Here is a 16,994-nt window from a genome sequence, read left to right as displayed (position 1 = left end):
GCGCTGCTCAGCTAAAATGTAGTACGTAATGTTTTCAAGAAAAATTTGCAGTAAATTCAGAAGGTCTAAGCAGTTAGATAAAGGAGAACAATTATATATAGGGAAAAAATATTACACTGTACAAGAATTTGTACTGAGGAGAATTAGTTTGACCAGTGTTAAAGCAACAAGGCACAACAAACTGCACTGCAAACTGCAACCAAATTTAGCATCATTAGAAGAGAAGGCCACTATCAAGCTGTGAGAACATGCCAGCATTCAGTTTATTTTCTGAATATTCATAACATGCTCTGTTCCTCTTTCATATTTACCTGTCCCATTAAAGGAAAATGTGGATTTTTGAAAACAATAAATAATGATTTTGTTCTAACTTCATTCTAAAGCTCTGAAATATTAAAGCATGTTCTCCAAATTTGAGTCATGTTAAAAACATGACTCAAACTTCTGCTACAAAAGGCCTTAACAACAAATTCCTTGTAATATATACTAGAGAAGATAACTACAGCAACCACTTTAAGTACATCCACTGTCAGTACTCATATGCAGATCACCCACACTACTGCTATGTGTTCAGAAACAGAGGTAAAACAAAACAGGGTATGTATGCACAGAAGCACGGCATGTACTCCTAACTGCTCAGTTACAAACTTGCCATCATACCTACGACTGTTTGCTTAAAGGGCTAGTCTTTCAAAGGACTGTTCAGACATTTTTTCGCATCCTTCACTAGAAAAGATCCAGACCTTTGCTTCCCACTCCCAGCTTTGCAGTGTACTGGCTAAGGAAGAACATGTAATGCTTACGGCCTCCCATCTGCTACTGTTCCATGTCTAAAGAGCAGGATACTTAAGCACTTTACACTCCTGGAATAAAAAGGCTACTTGATTTACATGATGAGCATAGATCCCTGCTAAGTGTGCATAATTGCCTGACTTTCTCCATTTTAAAGGGCATCGAATAACTGGGGGGTGAGATGTTTGCTACATGCATCTTCTTGCCCTAATGAATACTGCCCCCTCCACTTCTAGAAACAGAAACCTGAACTGTTTCCTTGTACACTGAAACTGCATTATGGAAGTAATATCAACATAGCAGTTCCAAAATGTGAAATAAGGTTTGGAATTGCATTCCTAAAGACTAAGTTTTATTATATTTTTTTAAAAAACGCCAAAACTGGACTCAGCAATTACCCAGGTTTGAAATTCAATCCAGATTTTTCAGTTACAGTACAAAAGGACAATAAAATTCCATCACAAGGGGACATCTGGCATTTATAAGATCCAGGACTTATACACAAATGTAACAGAAAGCCCTCCTATCTGCATCTCAAAAGAAGAACCAAAACAAGCCAGCAATACCTCAACAGTACATGTTTTAAGAGACAGGAAGGCCTCCAAATCTACACCTTAAATGACAGCTCAATAAATAAACTTCAGAGTAAAAGTTAGTGAATTGAAGGTTTCAAGAAATTAAACCATATGTTGATCCTTCTCCTTTTTTAACTGATGATAAGGTACAGCTGGAGAGGCATAAAAACAAAATGCAAATTCATTACAGAAGGTCAGCAATTAGAAAGAGCTTTTCTAGCCTCCCAGGTGCTCATGCTTAGTAGCAAAGCTCAGCGAGGAGAGGTAGTATCCAGCCACAGAGGATCTTACCAGCTTAGTAAGAAGCAAGACAAGCCCTTGAGTCCATGAGACACACATCCAGTGGTGCTGAGCAAGGCAGATGATGCCATGAAGAGGCTGTCGAGATACCTCTGAAAAGCCATGTGAAGGAGCCAGTGTGTCCATCCAAGGGCTGGAAAATGGACGAGTATTCCACAGGGCTCTCTCAAAACTCCACAGCTACCCCCACATTAATGACATATTTAAATCATTCTTGCCAATCACTGTAACATCTCCACAGTCTTCAAGATGATGTGGACATTATAACAGTGGGGGGAAGGTAACTCAAAAGATATGATCTTTTAGGAGAAACAAAAGAAGCCAGCATATTTATTTTCTGGAATAACTTAATCCTTTTTATGGTGACATTTTATAAAGACTTTTTTTTTAAAAAAACAGCTCTCACCATCATTGGTATAAAAATACTTATCTTGCTATATCCAAAACTATGAAGAATAATTTTATAACAATAACCAGGTATCTGAGTTGATTCTTAAGCTTGTATTCACTAAGTGGATTTGTCCCGGTTAGTCTGTTTCAGAGATTTACATATCCACTATGGCACAATAGAAAACCGGGAATAGGTGGAAGAAGAGGAACACATGCCTCTAAATAAAAGGATTTTGCTTTCAAGGGCTGTCAATTCAACACAACATTAGCAAATTTGTGTTTCCTTACTGAATACAGACATTGTAAATTTACTTTTTTTTCTACACGATTACTGCAGGAAATTATTTTAAAACAAGAAAATTCAAAGAAGTACACTCTAAAGCTTTGAAGTTCTAGGGAGACATCATTTGCATGAGCACTAACTAGTACTTTATTACACCCTAGTATATTATCATCCCTGTGAAATAATTCAGCAGACACTGAGTAAGAGTACAGCATACTTCATGCCACAATACTTATTTTTAACATTTTGTGGATAAAATGTGTGTTTAAATAGTATCAGATTCAATACACCTGACCTTTACACAAAGCTTTAAAATGCAGTTTGTATTGCCAAGCTTATAAAATTATATATATTTATACACACTCACCAAAGTGACAGCACAATCCTAAATTAAGTTCTAAAAATACTGTAAGCTCTATATAGCACCTGCTACATTGTTTGAAAATTAAATAAGACTAATTCAAATATTCTTTAAAACACACACAACTTGTAAATATCAGAAGTTTGCTTTGGGTGTTCTTCATAGATTTTGTAGAGTTTTTGTCCAGTTTTGACTCTCTCTCTGCTGGGAAGGCTTAGGAAGCTTTACTTGATTTTGTTTTCATTTTTATTTCTTGTAGACAGAACTTAATAAAACTGGAAACACTAATTATCATTTCTCAGTTCTCAATCGCCTCAAAAAAATATCAACAGAACCTTTATTTAAGTATTTAAATTTAACCTTTTTGAGATTAAATTTTACAACCAAGAGGAAATGCTACTTCTTTGCTTAAGATGATAATTAACACTGACCTTTACCAGTTCAGGTCCATCTAGTCAAGTGTGTTCCCTGGATTCTAGATTCTGCTTCCTGCTTGAGATTACAAATGCTGTTCTACACAAAGGCAACCAATGTTGAATTACCAATTCCTGATTGTCAAAATGAGTTGGGAGTCACCAGATGATACTGCCACATAGTTCAGTACATCCCAATGATAAAGAGTCAGAAGGCACATTATCACTGTCTTGAAATCTTGAAGCACAATATATTTCAGAATTACTGAACAAATACCATATAAAGTTGTCTCTTTTTTCCCCTCTGCCAGATGCCAAAAAGTCTATTCCAGAGCAATCAAGTGTCTGCATACTAGAGGAAAAGAGCAGCTTCTGATGTTCTCCTTTGTTACTCTACTAGACTCTAAGCCTCACTGTTCACACACTCATTTCAGACAACCAGCAACTACAGCAAAGTATACTCACCAGAGGAATACTGAAATACTAATTCGGAGCTGCTGCGGAACAGCTGTGGTTTCTGTTCAGTCTTGTGGATGCAGGAAAGCTAACAAACAGGACATATGCCAATCTGCCATGGACTGGTTAGAGCAGACAGGTTTGGAAACATGCCTTAGTTAACAATAACCAAGGCAGAAGCTATCATGTGTCCTACCTACCTACTTCTCCTTGAGAAATTTGGGTGTTTTGCCAATTCACTCAAGGCCAGGCAAAGGTATACAGTGGAAATCCAGAAGAAAATTAAGAGGAGCAAAAATGAAAGCTGCAAAAGCCAAAGAGATTAGTAAACACTGCTTACTCACATCACACTTTATCAGGGTTATAGCCTGGCACACCTACCTATTTTACTGAGCCTTGCTTTGCCTATTTGAAAGGGGAAACAGCCAACTGACTAGTCATTATCTTTATAGGTGCTAAGGAAAGTACCCTAAAGGCAATTCAGCAGCATTAAAGTATATACCAGTACACTAAAAGTGGCTTGCTAATTTTGCAAGCACCAGTGACAACAGAACACGATGACTTTGATCTTTCTTCGTTTGTAGACACTAAAACTTGTGCTTCTATATCAAATTTAATTTTCTGTAACTAAAACAAGCCAGGTCAGGCATCTTTACTGAGTTACTGCTCTTAATATTTATTTAGAAGGAATACTACACAGCTCTACACAAAACCAGCTGACAGCAAACCTAGCAACATCTCCATAAAAGCTTGAGATGGCATTTCAGTACAAGCCATTCACCTCAGGAAAGTGCCATTCAGTAGCACCTTGCAAGCTCCTGTGTCTATCTTAAATTAAATGACAAACACTGCCTGAGGAATGGATTGCCTTACAGTGAGGCACAGAAAAAAGTCCATGTTAATATTTAACCAGATTTTTTTTTATATAACCAGTGATTGTTATGCATATTTTAGAGATGTTTAAGTGCTACAAACTTGGATGTATATGTGCCCACTCTTACATGCATCTTTCAACAAACATGAATCCGATTTACTAAGCACACTACTGTGTTTGTGATCCTCTGATTACTGCTGCTGGCTCAGCAAAGCAAAGTGCATACATACTATAAAAGTTGTCAAGGAGAGCCTAAGGTATTTAAACCTGAAAAGGACTGCCTTCAACATGATGTATAGCGAACAAGATGCTTCAGTCCGCAAAAACTGTTTTATTAACCTCAGGTAACCTCAGGTTAGAAAAGCGAAACTGTTATAGATAACTAAGTAGTTCTTGGCTTTTACAAATTATTATTAACGATTTTGATATAGTACAGTTTATAATCACATTTAACTGCTTTTGATATAGTATAATTTGTCCGTTTTTTGTGGCCAATGCTATGGCCCCTATGTAGCTTGTATTTTCAGAACATCATTTATATATGATATTTTAGTTAGTGAACAGTATGATAAACATACATTACAGTTTTAGCTTTCACAAAATATTCACTTTTACAAAAGTAGCTGCAGCTGTGAAATAATAACTAAGGCTTCTATTTTTGTACCTAAGTGACAATAATGAGAATAATTCAGATATATTTGTAATACAGCTAATGTTGATTGAAAGCACTTGTGGAAGTAAGTAAAACTGTCTGCTTAGTCAGGTAATATTCAAGGAATGGATGTGATAAGGACTCCTGCCATTGACCCTTCAACTGTTGATAACTGTCACCTGCTGAAAACACAAAATGGGGGGGCCATGGTGAGTAAGTGACACATGACTCTCAAAAACACAATATATATTACTGCACATACTCTAAAAAGCAAGTCAAGGGTTGAACAAAGCTAAAGAATTCCCAGAACATGTGAGTTCAAATAAATGTTTGAATATGTATAATTTTTATGAATATGTATTTGACCAATGCAATGGGAAAGGTATATAGGAAGAGCTGTTACAATCAAATGGTGTGCCTCTAGCTACACCTATGCACTCAGCACTGTTTACTGTCCCTTTTATCCCTTATTAAACCTTTTAAAAAACTTTTGATACTGAGACTGGTTTATCCTTTCCGAAATTAACTGTAATTCATGGGTACTTTACTCATTTAGACAATCAATCCTAATCCATCAACTTACATTCCTGGTAAGGCAATCCTGTATTGTAATGCTGTTGTTGCCACTGAACAATAAAAACTAATTACTGTTTTTCTCTCATGCCTCCATGTTACCACACTGTAAACATATGCAAAGAGTTGGAAACATCAGATTTACATGAAACAGTACTGGAATACAATATGCAGTATGTTTGCCTAAAACATTCTCAGCTTCCAACCATAAAACTTATGGGCTTCCAGAAACACAGGCTGTTTTCTTGAGGTTAGTCTTCCAGAAGTTCCTGCAAGTGGTTTGAACCCATGCTGAACCAAACATACACATCCCACTACTATAAAGAACTTATACAGCTTATTCCTTAATCTTCATGTGGGAAAAAATAAACTACTTCAAAAGTTTCTTCTTCCAGTTTTACTGTTAAGAAGGAAATGGAAGCACTGATTGATTACCTCAGTTCTGTACCATTTCCAAAGTATACTTTAGAAGCTTCCATCTTACACCTATCTCTTCAACACACACACACACTTATTCTACTTTAGAACAAGAAGTCTAATCTACCCAGGGATGCTCCATACTGAAGCTATTTTATACTTTTGATTAGTAAAAAATCGTAAGAAAAAATGAGAAGGGAAGAGATAACCAATCACAAAATACAATATGAATAATGGAAGCACACAAGGAATTTTTACACTGTTCTCATTGTTTTCAATGAAACAATAAAATATTAGTTTGTCTTTTTGACTGTACAATCAAGCATGAATCTTTAAAAACATTCAAATGCAACCTCAAGTTTTAGTACCATAGAGGTACATAGGTTCAATTTAGAACATTTAATTTTACATGCAACACTATGACTGTCCTGTTTTCATTCTTCCTTTACGTTTCTACCTGCCTATTTAATCTGTGCCAACAACAGCAGATGGTACTAGGTGTGCCACTAAAAATTTTGTCAACTGATGTAGAAATTAATCTCTGGGTTACAGCTTGAGAGATTACTGACCTCTTCCAGCTTCCTGTAAAAAACTGCCTGCAATCCACCTCTCTCCTCTTAGTGGGCTATTAACTGAAAGGTTAATGCCCTTGGGCACTTGGCCTCTGTGTGGGCACAGGGCCCAAGACCATGAGAAACCCCAGAAGATTTACTGGATCACTGCATCCAGGTCATACACCTCTACAGGGCAATATCCAACTTTAAGCTATGCTATGCTTCTTTGATCCCTTGCTAACTTATTATTTTAGAGCTTCCTGTGCAAAAGCCTCATCTGATAGCAGAAGCCCCACAGCCAAGTACATGCTCAAGTGAGCACTTCAAAGCAAGCTCTGACCAAAGAGGAGAGCCCTCTCACATCATTCTACAGGGGAAACAGCAGCAACAGAAAAGGGAAACATGACAGTAGTAGGAAATACAAACCTAACAGCTGATCAGTTAAGAGATGACAAAAAAAATCTTGTTTCCAATATAGATGTCTGAGACATCAAAACACAGGGAAGAATGCAAGATACACAATCACGATGCCATTGTTCCCCCATTCTATTCTCCTACTCAAAAAAACTATTTTTCTTTTGTTTAATCATAAGCTAACTCCTGTTTTTCCAACATCCCCAAAACCCAGAAAGACTATTTCAGGACCATTTCAGTCATCACAAGCAATTCAAATTTTCTCCACACTCCTCTTTACACTTAAGAAGCTCTTTTAGACTCCTGAAGAAGTTAAATACTTGGAGTTGGCTGGCACTGGCTCTGTGGGACATAGCAGCTTCCCTAAGAAGCCACCCCTGTATCCCCTGCCACACGTACCCAGTGTGCTGTTCTACCGCCTATCCATGCACTTGCTCCTCTACCACCACCAGCCATTCACATTTCATCAACATTTTCCTAAGGCTACTGAAAAATACCATGCTACTGGAACATTATAGGGAACACATGCCAGAAGAGCAAAGAAGCACACAGGACAGTGAGCATAACTACACACATCTACTTAAAAACTACACAGAGATGATCTAACTAAGATAGTATATAGAACTTCTGGAAAAAGAAGTCTCTGTAAATGTATGGTCACTCAAGCCATTCAGTTTATTCTGAGCATTCTTCTAGCATTTCCAGCAGCACTCAAACACTGAGTTTACAGCAAAACAACTAAAGTTTGAAGTATCAGAGGCTTTATTTTTGTTTCCACAGTATCTTGCTGCAATTGAACTGGCAGTTCTAAGTATTTAAGATTTTAAAATTCTTAATAATGAGAAAAATTGACAGAGTGACTTTAATAGACCTCCATACATTTAAATGGATGCAGTTTTTATTTGCTTTCATGCCACAACTAAAACATTTCGTTTGCTGTTCTACATCCAATTTCTAAGGCAGATTTCAAATTCTTCTCTTTGTTGGGATGCAAACATTTTAGAAACAAATAAAAGCAAATTGACACAGAAAAAAAAAAGACAATCTCCCATAAGCAGAAACAAACTCTTAATTAGGCATTTATCTGTATATTAATTAACAAGATTTCACAAATTGAAAAAAAAAACAAACCAGGGTCTAGACACAGTTTAATTTTTAAAATTCATTACAATAGATTTATTCTAGGAGAAGCACAAAAACTGCAGCAGCATTACCAAACTCATTGCCCCACGTTAACAAATATGTTATGCAACCAAGTATACAAGGTCAGTCAGACTCACCTTCCCTCACTGATTTTTGCTTTGTCCCCATGGCAAGTGAAGTTCTCAATGTAGCCCAGGCTGCAGTTGATCCGTGTCCAGTCGGGCTGGCACACAGCAATGAAGTGAGGACGCAGTCTACCTATGGAGTACTTGGCAATGTCTGTCAACGACTGGCTAGCAGCTGCCCCAAAAATGAACGTCCCAATGCCTTTGTAAATAGTGGCTATGTAGTTATTTCTGACAAACGAATTTGAGTGCAAATTATTATAAAAGACCGAGAGAGTCTCTCCTACGATTATCTGAAAAAGAAATAAGGAGAACAAGTTAAAGATAATAACATTAAAAGAAAAGTATTCTGCTATTTTTGTTAATACTCACAGTTTCAGAAACTATTTTTTTATAAACATTAAGCTGCAAATTTAAGTTTTCCAAGAGTCAGCAGTAACCATGTCCAAACATTATAAACACTTCTACACAGAAGAGAAACACCTTTTTCCTTTACCCTACCTCATGTTGAACTTAATCATATTATTTTCAGAATACTTACTAAAACAAAGCCTTCTCGGAATAACATTTAACTGTATTACTTGGTATGGCCCTAATTAGAAACATTTTTTCCTGCATAACTTCACTTTACATTGAGTCTTCAACTAACTTCTACTGAGTAAAATTTTTCAAAGCTTGTTAGGTTTTTCATGAAACCAGAAACTATTCTGAAGGGTTGAAACTTTATATCCAGATCTGAAAGGCCAGATGTTTCAACCAAGAAATTTCCCATTCTTCAAGGGAATTAAATCCTTGGGGAGAAAAGAAGACTAATGGGGGTAGGGAAAGACAGGCCTTATTGAGGCCTTTCCAAGAATTTTTCACCCTACTTGTCCAAGATACATGTATCAAGTGCTGGCAAGAAAGCAGATCTAATTTTGTTTTCTTGCAACTTCATCTTTGGCAGAAAGTAAGTTTTTCCTTATGCCAGATACAGAACTTCACTCCAGATAATCTGAATATTGAACCAGTTGGTCCCATTCTGTATAGAAAGGATCAGTTAATACAGATCATCAGATGTGTAGAGGACTGGATGTATATATGTAAAGTTACCTTGAAAAATCATGTAAAAATTAAAATTATGGCTCTGTCACTTGAGGTGCTGGGTCCTGGATCCCAGCAAAGCAGAGCTTTGGTGAATGAAGCCATTACTTAGACCCTGCCACCCAGGCACATGGAGTGACAGCTTGTCAAAGGCTTGGCACATGGAGGCAAACAGACAATACTGCCACATGGGTGACAATAATGAAGCTTTACACTCTCCACCATACTCAAACATGGGCTGAAGCAGAGAAATACCAGAACATGGACTAAAGCTGAGAAAGTCTTCAGTAAAGTACACAGACACCTAATCCAGAAAGTAACCTCTTAAGTAAGATGGCTGAGCACAAATAGCCACACAGGTAAATAATTAATCCCTTTCAAATAATATTGCTGCAAAACCTGCAAGAAGGTCACTTATGTCAGGTACTAAAAAATTAGTTGATGTCAGTGCAATTACTACACTGGACAGTCATCAAAGAATATTCCATCTTCAATAATCTGACTAAGCACTGAGTAAAGGACACCAATATTTGCTTTTACCATCTGATTATGAAGCAATCTTGACAGAAAAGCCTGATTTCACAACTAAAAGATATTCCCTGATGTTGCAAAAGAAACTTAGTTAGCTGAATATTCATATGGGCTCAAATAGAGATTGGATTAATCCAAAGGGAATACATCCATTAAAAAGCTATATTTAGTGGAGCCTTTTCTGACTCAGGAGGTCCCTGAGCTGCAAATGGCTGGTAGCCAAGTACTCAAGGCAATACATCAATCTTCCCATGTTCTATTCTCTTCTTCCTCACTCAGCTGTTTTAGCTGCTCTAGAAATGAAATCAGCTCTATGGGCTTCAGTTGTGACCAAGCACTGATGCTCTCAGGTAATACTGACTACACAAAGGTAGTAACAGGGTGAAAAAAAAATAGTCTTATCTTAAAGGCAGGATCTTCAGCATAAGCCACTTGCCAGTTAACAAAACACACAAACCCTCCCTCCACCCAAAATTTCATCTGCTTCAGAAGCATTTCTGTAAGTTTTTGAAGCAGACAGCTTCAATTCTCAGAACATATTTCTACACTTGCAAAAAAAATTCAACCCAAAACCAAATATGAGCTGAAAATTGACCTTTATGCTGATACCTTGATAAAAATCCATGCAGTCCCTATGGAAGGCAGAGTTAGATTATCATAATACCCCTCCTGACTGAAACCCATTGGCCCAGAGAAACAGCTGGTCAATACTAAGGATTACCTTTAGCTCTGCCTTTTCATTTTTGGCTCCTAAATATACTTGGATAAATATTTACACACCTAAAAATCTTATTTGGCATAAGAAAGTTTTAACTCTGTTCAAAGTATGGCTCTGATGAGTTTGGATGCTGCCCAACAGAACCATCAGTGGAGACTGAATCTTTTCAGCACATCTGGACAGGGATCTTGAGGCCCCTGTGGAAGGGCCACTGTAGGAACTGCAGGGCAGTCCTGTCAGACTTAGGACATGAAATGGGTAACTGAAGAGGTCCAACTGCCCCCTCTGCTTGTGAGGACACGTCCCAGCTATTTTTTGTCCCAGCACTGGTATTCTTCCAGGGGCCATTTGCACTCCATGTAGTCAAGGAAAGCTGCTGTTTTCTGCCAGGCTAAGAAATTTCACCAGCTGATCCTGGCTCAGACAAGCCACAAGAGGTGGCAACAGACCAGGCAGCAGAACATCAACTTTTGTCCATACATAGCAAGATATTAGGTTAGCTCAGCTGATAGCATATAATTAAATATTAGGGATAGAGAGTCTCTATGTGCTTGAGACAGTTCAGCTGACCTAGGAGTTGTGGTCAGAGAGAGATCCCAAATTGGTAGTCACAGAGAATCTGTCCAGCTCACTGATCTGGTGTGAAGAGGAGGAAAGAAGAAAAGTACCCTGTTTTCAGCCAGGTTAGGTGCAGTATGAAAGCAAGCCCCTGCAGTAACTTAAATACAAATGGGCACAGAGTTTTATCCTGACCTTCAGGGAAATATCCAGGGCAAAACTCCACACCTACTTATTCTTTTTATTCTATTTATGCTTTTGACAACATCTGACTAGAAACCATAATCTTTCTTTTAAATAGTCTAGTATCTGTTGTTACACTTCCACACACAGAAGTATTCCCAAAGATTTTGCGGCAGATAAAAAATACTGACTTAATAGGTCATGCACAATGATATTCTGAAACTAGCAGATCCTGAAATAAAAAGACTTGTGACAGTTACAACACATTAGTGTCATTTTCAACAAATATGGTAAAATCTCTCAGATTATAGAATTAAGCCACCATAGTTCTAAGGTTCTAAGGTATTATTTTTCTGTTCTGTAATTCTATCTGTTTTACTTCAGTTACAGAAAACCTTTTAGTTATTCTTGCCAAACCACCATTTCTACTGCTTTAGCACCTGGTCTAAGGACATAAGGTTAAGAAATCTTACAGAATAGTTTTGTAAACCTGTATTAACAGATTAACCCTCCTCTGTCTTCCCCACCCCCACTGAAATCAAAAGCAATGAAGAAAAAGTTTAACTTACAACAATTACACTGAAAGGAATAATTATTCCTGCTAACAATTTGTAAGAAATGGTGTCCTCTTTGTATGGATACCGGATGGATTCATCACTACAGAAAACGCCTCTCTGGAAGGGGGTACGTCGTGAACTGAGAATTGCAAAAGGCAAGCCAGCTGGCAAAAAGGAATACAAAATACATTACAAAACCAAAACAAACTGGCAAAGATCATACCCCCACATTTCCAAAGAGAAGTGCATAAAGAGGAATGGGCATGCAGGAAGTTAGAAGGTTATGCACTTCCCTTGGCCAGTGACTACTGCCTTGACTTTGTAGCTTCCAGGAAGGATTGCTGAATGAAGGAGAGCAAGGCAGGATTCCTCTCATCTTCATGTTTGTGGCACTTCAAGTGTGGAAGAATGCCAAAACCATGACTGAGTAAATAGTTCAGTGACAACCACAGAGGTGCTCAATCTGCTGCTACGGGTACAATTATCAAATTTTTCTTTATATTCCAGTGAGCAACAGTTGCCCCGGTACACCTTCTCTGGACAGCTCTACAAGTCAGAAAAGCATAAATTGCATTTCATGAAAGCAGAAAAGGAGGTGCTTTCAAGGGAGTGCAAGTGCAGAGGGAGTATTTGGGAATATGGAAAAAAGGAAATTACACATGCATGTGATTCTCTCACTTCCTCACGCACTGGGCATCTTCCTAGAATGACCTACAGCCTCAAGGAATGGAGATTTTATTCCAATCTCTTCCACCAAAGAGGATGCCTTTGGCTTAATCTAATACCTACAGGACATAAAACTAAGCTGCATAATGCTGCATGCTATTGCACATCAAGGTACCCACAACACAAACCAAAAGTAAGTCATTTGAACAGCAAAGGTTTTTTTGAAAAATTCAACATAGGGTGCAAATTACCATAAACTGATAGAATCCCATTTCTAAATCCTGTTCCTCTATCCTTAATGCACATACAACATCTGCACAATCTGTTTGTGTACAGGGATGAATACTCTTGGAAAGAAATGGCTGTATGGAAAACAAGCGGTGGAGGACTACAAAAAAGTTTAACAAAAAAATAAATAAACGTCTTTAGCTTAGGCATGCAGAGCCCAGTAGCATAAAAGCCCTTGACTTTATGCTATGACATAAAATTCAGTTGTGCTGCACATAAAATGCACGCCACTTTAAAGTTTTAAACAAAAATTATCTGGAGGAGACACTCCCATCCAATGTTACGGGATCAGAAAGATAAAAACAGTCTCCATCCTTCCTTCCCAATACAAGTAAATGTTGTTGTAGTCTCAGTTCTCTCCTCAAAACCACTGAGCCAAGGCATAACCTACCTCTTCCTTTCCAGATACACAGCTAGCCCCATAATAAGCATGTGCAAATAAAACTAAAGATGTAAAGAGCAGGAGAAAAAGGGAACAAAAGATACCCAGCATCAACAGAACTGTTAGGAAAGAGACCTAGGATCCTTTCCAATCCTCTTCCCTCTCTCCCTTCACCCATGAAGTCCTCCAAACTAAGCCTGACTCCTGGGACCATCACAAGTGATATAACTGGGATTTTACTAACCATTTACTATCAGTTTTATTCTGCACACCATAAAGTGCTTAAAATAATACTTCAGTTTGAAAACAAAAGAACAAACAAAAAGCTAATGGCTCAAAAGGTGAAAATTTCCCTGAAGTGAACTCTGGTGAATGACACAAACTCATTTCTTGATCAGATATCAGTTATATGTATGTCTATAATGTGGGCCCATGCATTCCAGCTAAGCCTGTTGCAAAGAACCAGGTACCCTCTGTACTGCTGCTGTCACGAAACCAATAGCATGCAAAATCTCCCCTCCAAAAGTGGTAGAAAAAGACCACTGTCATTGTCAAGAGGTGTTGTTTCCAATTCCATGCCAGTGGGACTACAACTGACACAGCTCTGGAAGCCATCCAAGCACACCAACAAAGCAAGAGGACAGCAGGATGGGCTAAGAGCCAAGCCAGAGCCTCACCAAAACACTGCACCATTCAGATACCAGCCAGCACAAAGGCTGGGAGCTAGACTCTGCAGTACAGTGCAAAAACACAGCCTTTCCTATGAAGAAAAAATTCCTCTCCCTTTCTCTTAACAGGAAGAATATGAGGGTTTTGAAAAAGACTGTGGATTATTTTTTCCCTCCTCTTGTGTTGGTATTGTGACAGATGTCATGATACACCATCAATTGTTTAGTAGTTAGCTGACTTGGGTCAGGGTTGAGGCAGAAACACGTGCAGCCATGGTGAGGGAAGGTGACTTGTCAACATAATGCTGTAGTGTTTCCAACACCATTTATCCTACAAAATAGGTATGAAATGAAAATTTTGTCATTTGCCCTGCACACATACTAACACCAACATTCCAGACTGAGTATTTGAGAAAAATGTATTGTTTGGACCTCCAAATGTAGAGAATTAGGCATATACAGATAAAGAGTTTCTTAATGATTTACATGGTTAGTTCTTTACAGTGGGTAGTTTTGATTATCATGGTAAAGCAGTTGTTCACAAAATTAAGTTCAGCCCAAAAAAACCTTATCACAGCTTCAGCACACTGCCACAAACACCTGTGGTTATAGTTAGATAGTGTCACTGACATCGAATCACTAGCGCTGAATCACCCATTTTAAAGACCTGCTCTGTGAATAATGGTGGCATGGTCCCTTATTCCTCATTTCCTCTAACTCACACCTGGATGTTTCAGCTTCTCAAGGTGAGAGACTGGAAATTTTCAGGATGATGGAGTTATTCAGAGGGAACTTTTTAAAATGCACTTTCCATCTACTAAATCAGAAATAAAAAGGTGTGTGGATCACAGGAATGAAGTCCCTCATGCAGTTCCTCTGTGTTGTTCCATGCTGAGTGAAGCTGCTTGAAATGTGTGTGCTCATTCTTCAGCAATATTGAGATTATGATGTAATTAGCCTGTAATTGCACCTTCCTGTATCCACATCATGGAAACAAAATACCAGACCACTCCAAGTCAGTTTTTGTTTTGTTTTGTAATCAAGTATGAACAGCTAAAATAAAATTGTCTTCTCTTCCATAATTTCTTTCCATCTCCTTTACTTTGAGTCTTAAAAGTTCTGGGTATCTATGTGGCAGCCATTAAGTAACCATTAATTGGAAGACCTATGTACTGAAATATATAGTAAACATCACAAGTCTTTCTTTAGTTTCCCCCAACTACACAACAGATTGAAGTAATTCCACCAGTCATTTATCTTACTGCTGTTCTCAGCACCTTTCGGTGTTGAAAGGATACATGCTCCATGAAAGCTTGAGAGAAAAGTTTTAATTTTTAAAAAACAGATTACAGTGAAACTGATCAGATTAACTTAACACTGTTAAACTGTAAACTGAAGTCACAGAATTAGAATATCTGTAATTTACCTCTGGCTCAATTCACGGCAGTCATTAGCCTGAAAAACCATGCCAGTAGGGGCTTTTGGTATCTTTTTGGTTAAAGTATTCTCCAATGTCAATACCTAATCCCTCAGAACATGCTCCATAGAGCAGGTTTAACTTACATCTTTTTAACATGCATGGATTGACTTCACTATTATTAACTGGTGGGAGAGAGCAGAAAAGTAGAAGTCAAACCAGAGGGGCATCAAGTGTTTCTGGCATGTGAAGCCAGTAAGAGAACCTTCTCACAATATTGAGGGTTCTGTTCTATTTTAAATAAATCAGTAAAGTCTGCTGTTGTGGGTTTTCAGGGTGTTTTTATTTCTAAAATCAAATCAAAATTATTTCAAATATATAGGTTAAGTATTCTCTGCAATGGAAGTTTCCCTTTAAGACAATAAAGGGACAGGAAAAAATAGTTTAGCTTTTTTATTACTGCAAGCAGAACAAGCAAGCAGAAGAACTGTCACTGAGGGATAAAGAGGCAAAGCTCTTTACTATATCAAGCAAAACAGTGGAGTTTCCCTACAGCTGGGATAGACATGTTACTTTTTCACCCTGACAGATATCATAATTTCAGAAGACAGGAATACGTTTTTGCATCATGGAGGCAATTTCCTAAGCATGGAAGCTCCTGGTACAGGCAGACAGGATATGACTGAAGATACCAAATGATCCTCGTCTTTATAATGGTACCACCATCACTAGTGTCAATGTCTTTAATTTCACAGATACAACTGAGGAAAAAATGTTTACTGTAGTATAGGAAGTGCTGTATTTTGACAGCAGATTTATTCACATAAACATCTAAAGCAGTTTCTCAAGAAAAATAGCAAAGATTCAACAGCAGATCACTGAGAGAAGAAATCCTACTCATCTGCCACAGTCATATTGCCACATTCGGTTAAAAGAAAGGTCCTACAAATACCTATTTTGCTCAATTTTCCCTGAAAGCAGAAAAAACTGGGGAGTTTAAGTACTCCTTTTATGTAAGAAGTGGAGACAGCAGAGGAGCAGTAAAAGCTCTCTGCTGAATACTTCTCATATGACAATTCCAAAAAGCTTCCCTGATGTACACTTCATCTTCTAAGCTAGTTGTAATACAGTGAAGAGATTGCCTAAAAGGAAAATAACAACATGTATGTGAGGAGGAATTATATGGTTGGGAAGAGGTTACCTGTAGGGTAATCTCAAGGATAAAGCAAACAAGCTGGTGTTATGCAGTGCATATGCATTCTTAATGAATAACTAGCAGATGTACTGCTGACAGAGCTGGCAATTCCTTGATATAGTGGAAAATCAAGGCCAGCCAGTTCTGCCTGCAAAACAGCCCTTCAAGACTGAGGCAAGAGAACATATGGAGATTTGTGCAGTAATGAGTTCAGAGTCATGCATCTGGAGGTTAAAGAACTCTGTTGACTTGGGAGCTTCTCAGTTCAAACTAGCAGAGGGAAAATAGTGTACTTCTTGCAGTTGTTGTATATCAGTATAATAGCACGACCATTAGAGAAGTCTTTTCAAAGGCATTAACACTTCTAACCAATTTGACAAGAAATTTCCTCTGAAACAGTATTCAGTCAGAACTGGCAAATGTCTT

General features: G+C 37.9%; 1 protein-coding gene across 2 annotated transcripts in view; it reads right to left on the bottom strand.

Moving 5' to 3' along the window:
• The window catches only part of PLPP1 (phospholipid phosphatase 1), a 63,300-nt gene that overhangs the window by 22,635 nt on the left and 23,671 nt on the right, over positions 1-16,994 (bottom strand). Inside the window, exons 2-3 of one of the 2 annotated variants that reach the window (XM_041424564.1) lie at positions 11,965-12,116; positions 8,335-8,615 (exon numbers count right to left, since the gene is read on the bottom strand). In XM_041424564.1, coding sequence (XP_041280498.1) covers positions 8,335-8,615; positions 11,965-12,116 — 433 coding nt within the window. The remainder of the gene's footprint in view (positions 1-8,334; positions 8,616-11,964; positions 12,117-16,994) is intronic. The other variant, XM_041424563.1, reaches the window with a different exon arrangement.

This window comes from Onychostruthus taczanowskii, unplaced genomic scaffold (assembly GCF_017590055.1).
Source record: "Onychostruthus taczanowskii isolate IOZ18803 unplaced genomic scaffold, ASM1759005v1 scaffold83, whole genome shotgun sequence".
Taxonomy (NCBI): Eukaryota; Metazoa; Chordata; class Aves; order Passeriformes; family Passeridae; genus Onychostruthus; species Onychostruthus taczanowskii.
Note: the sequence above shows the minus strand (reverse complement) of the source record. Positions and strands in the feature narration are given on the sequence as shown.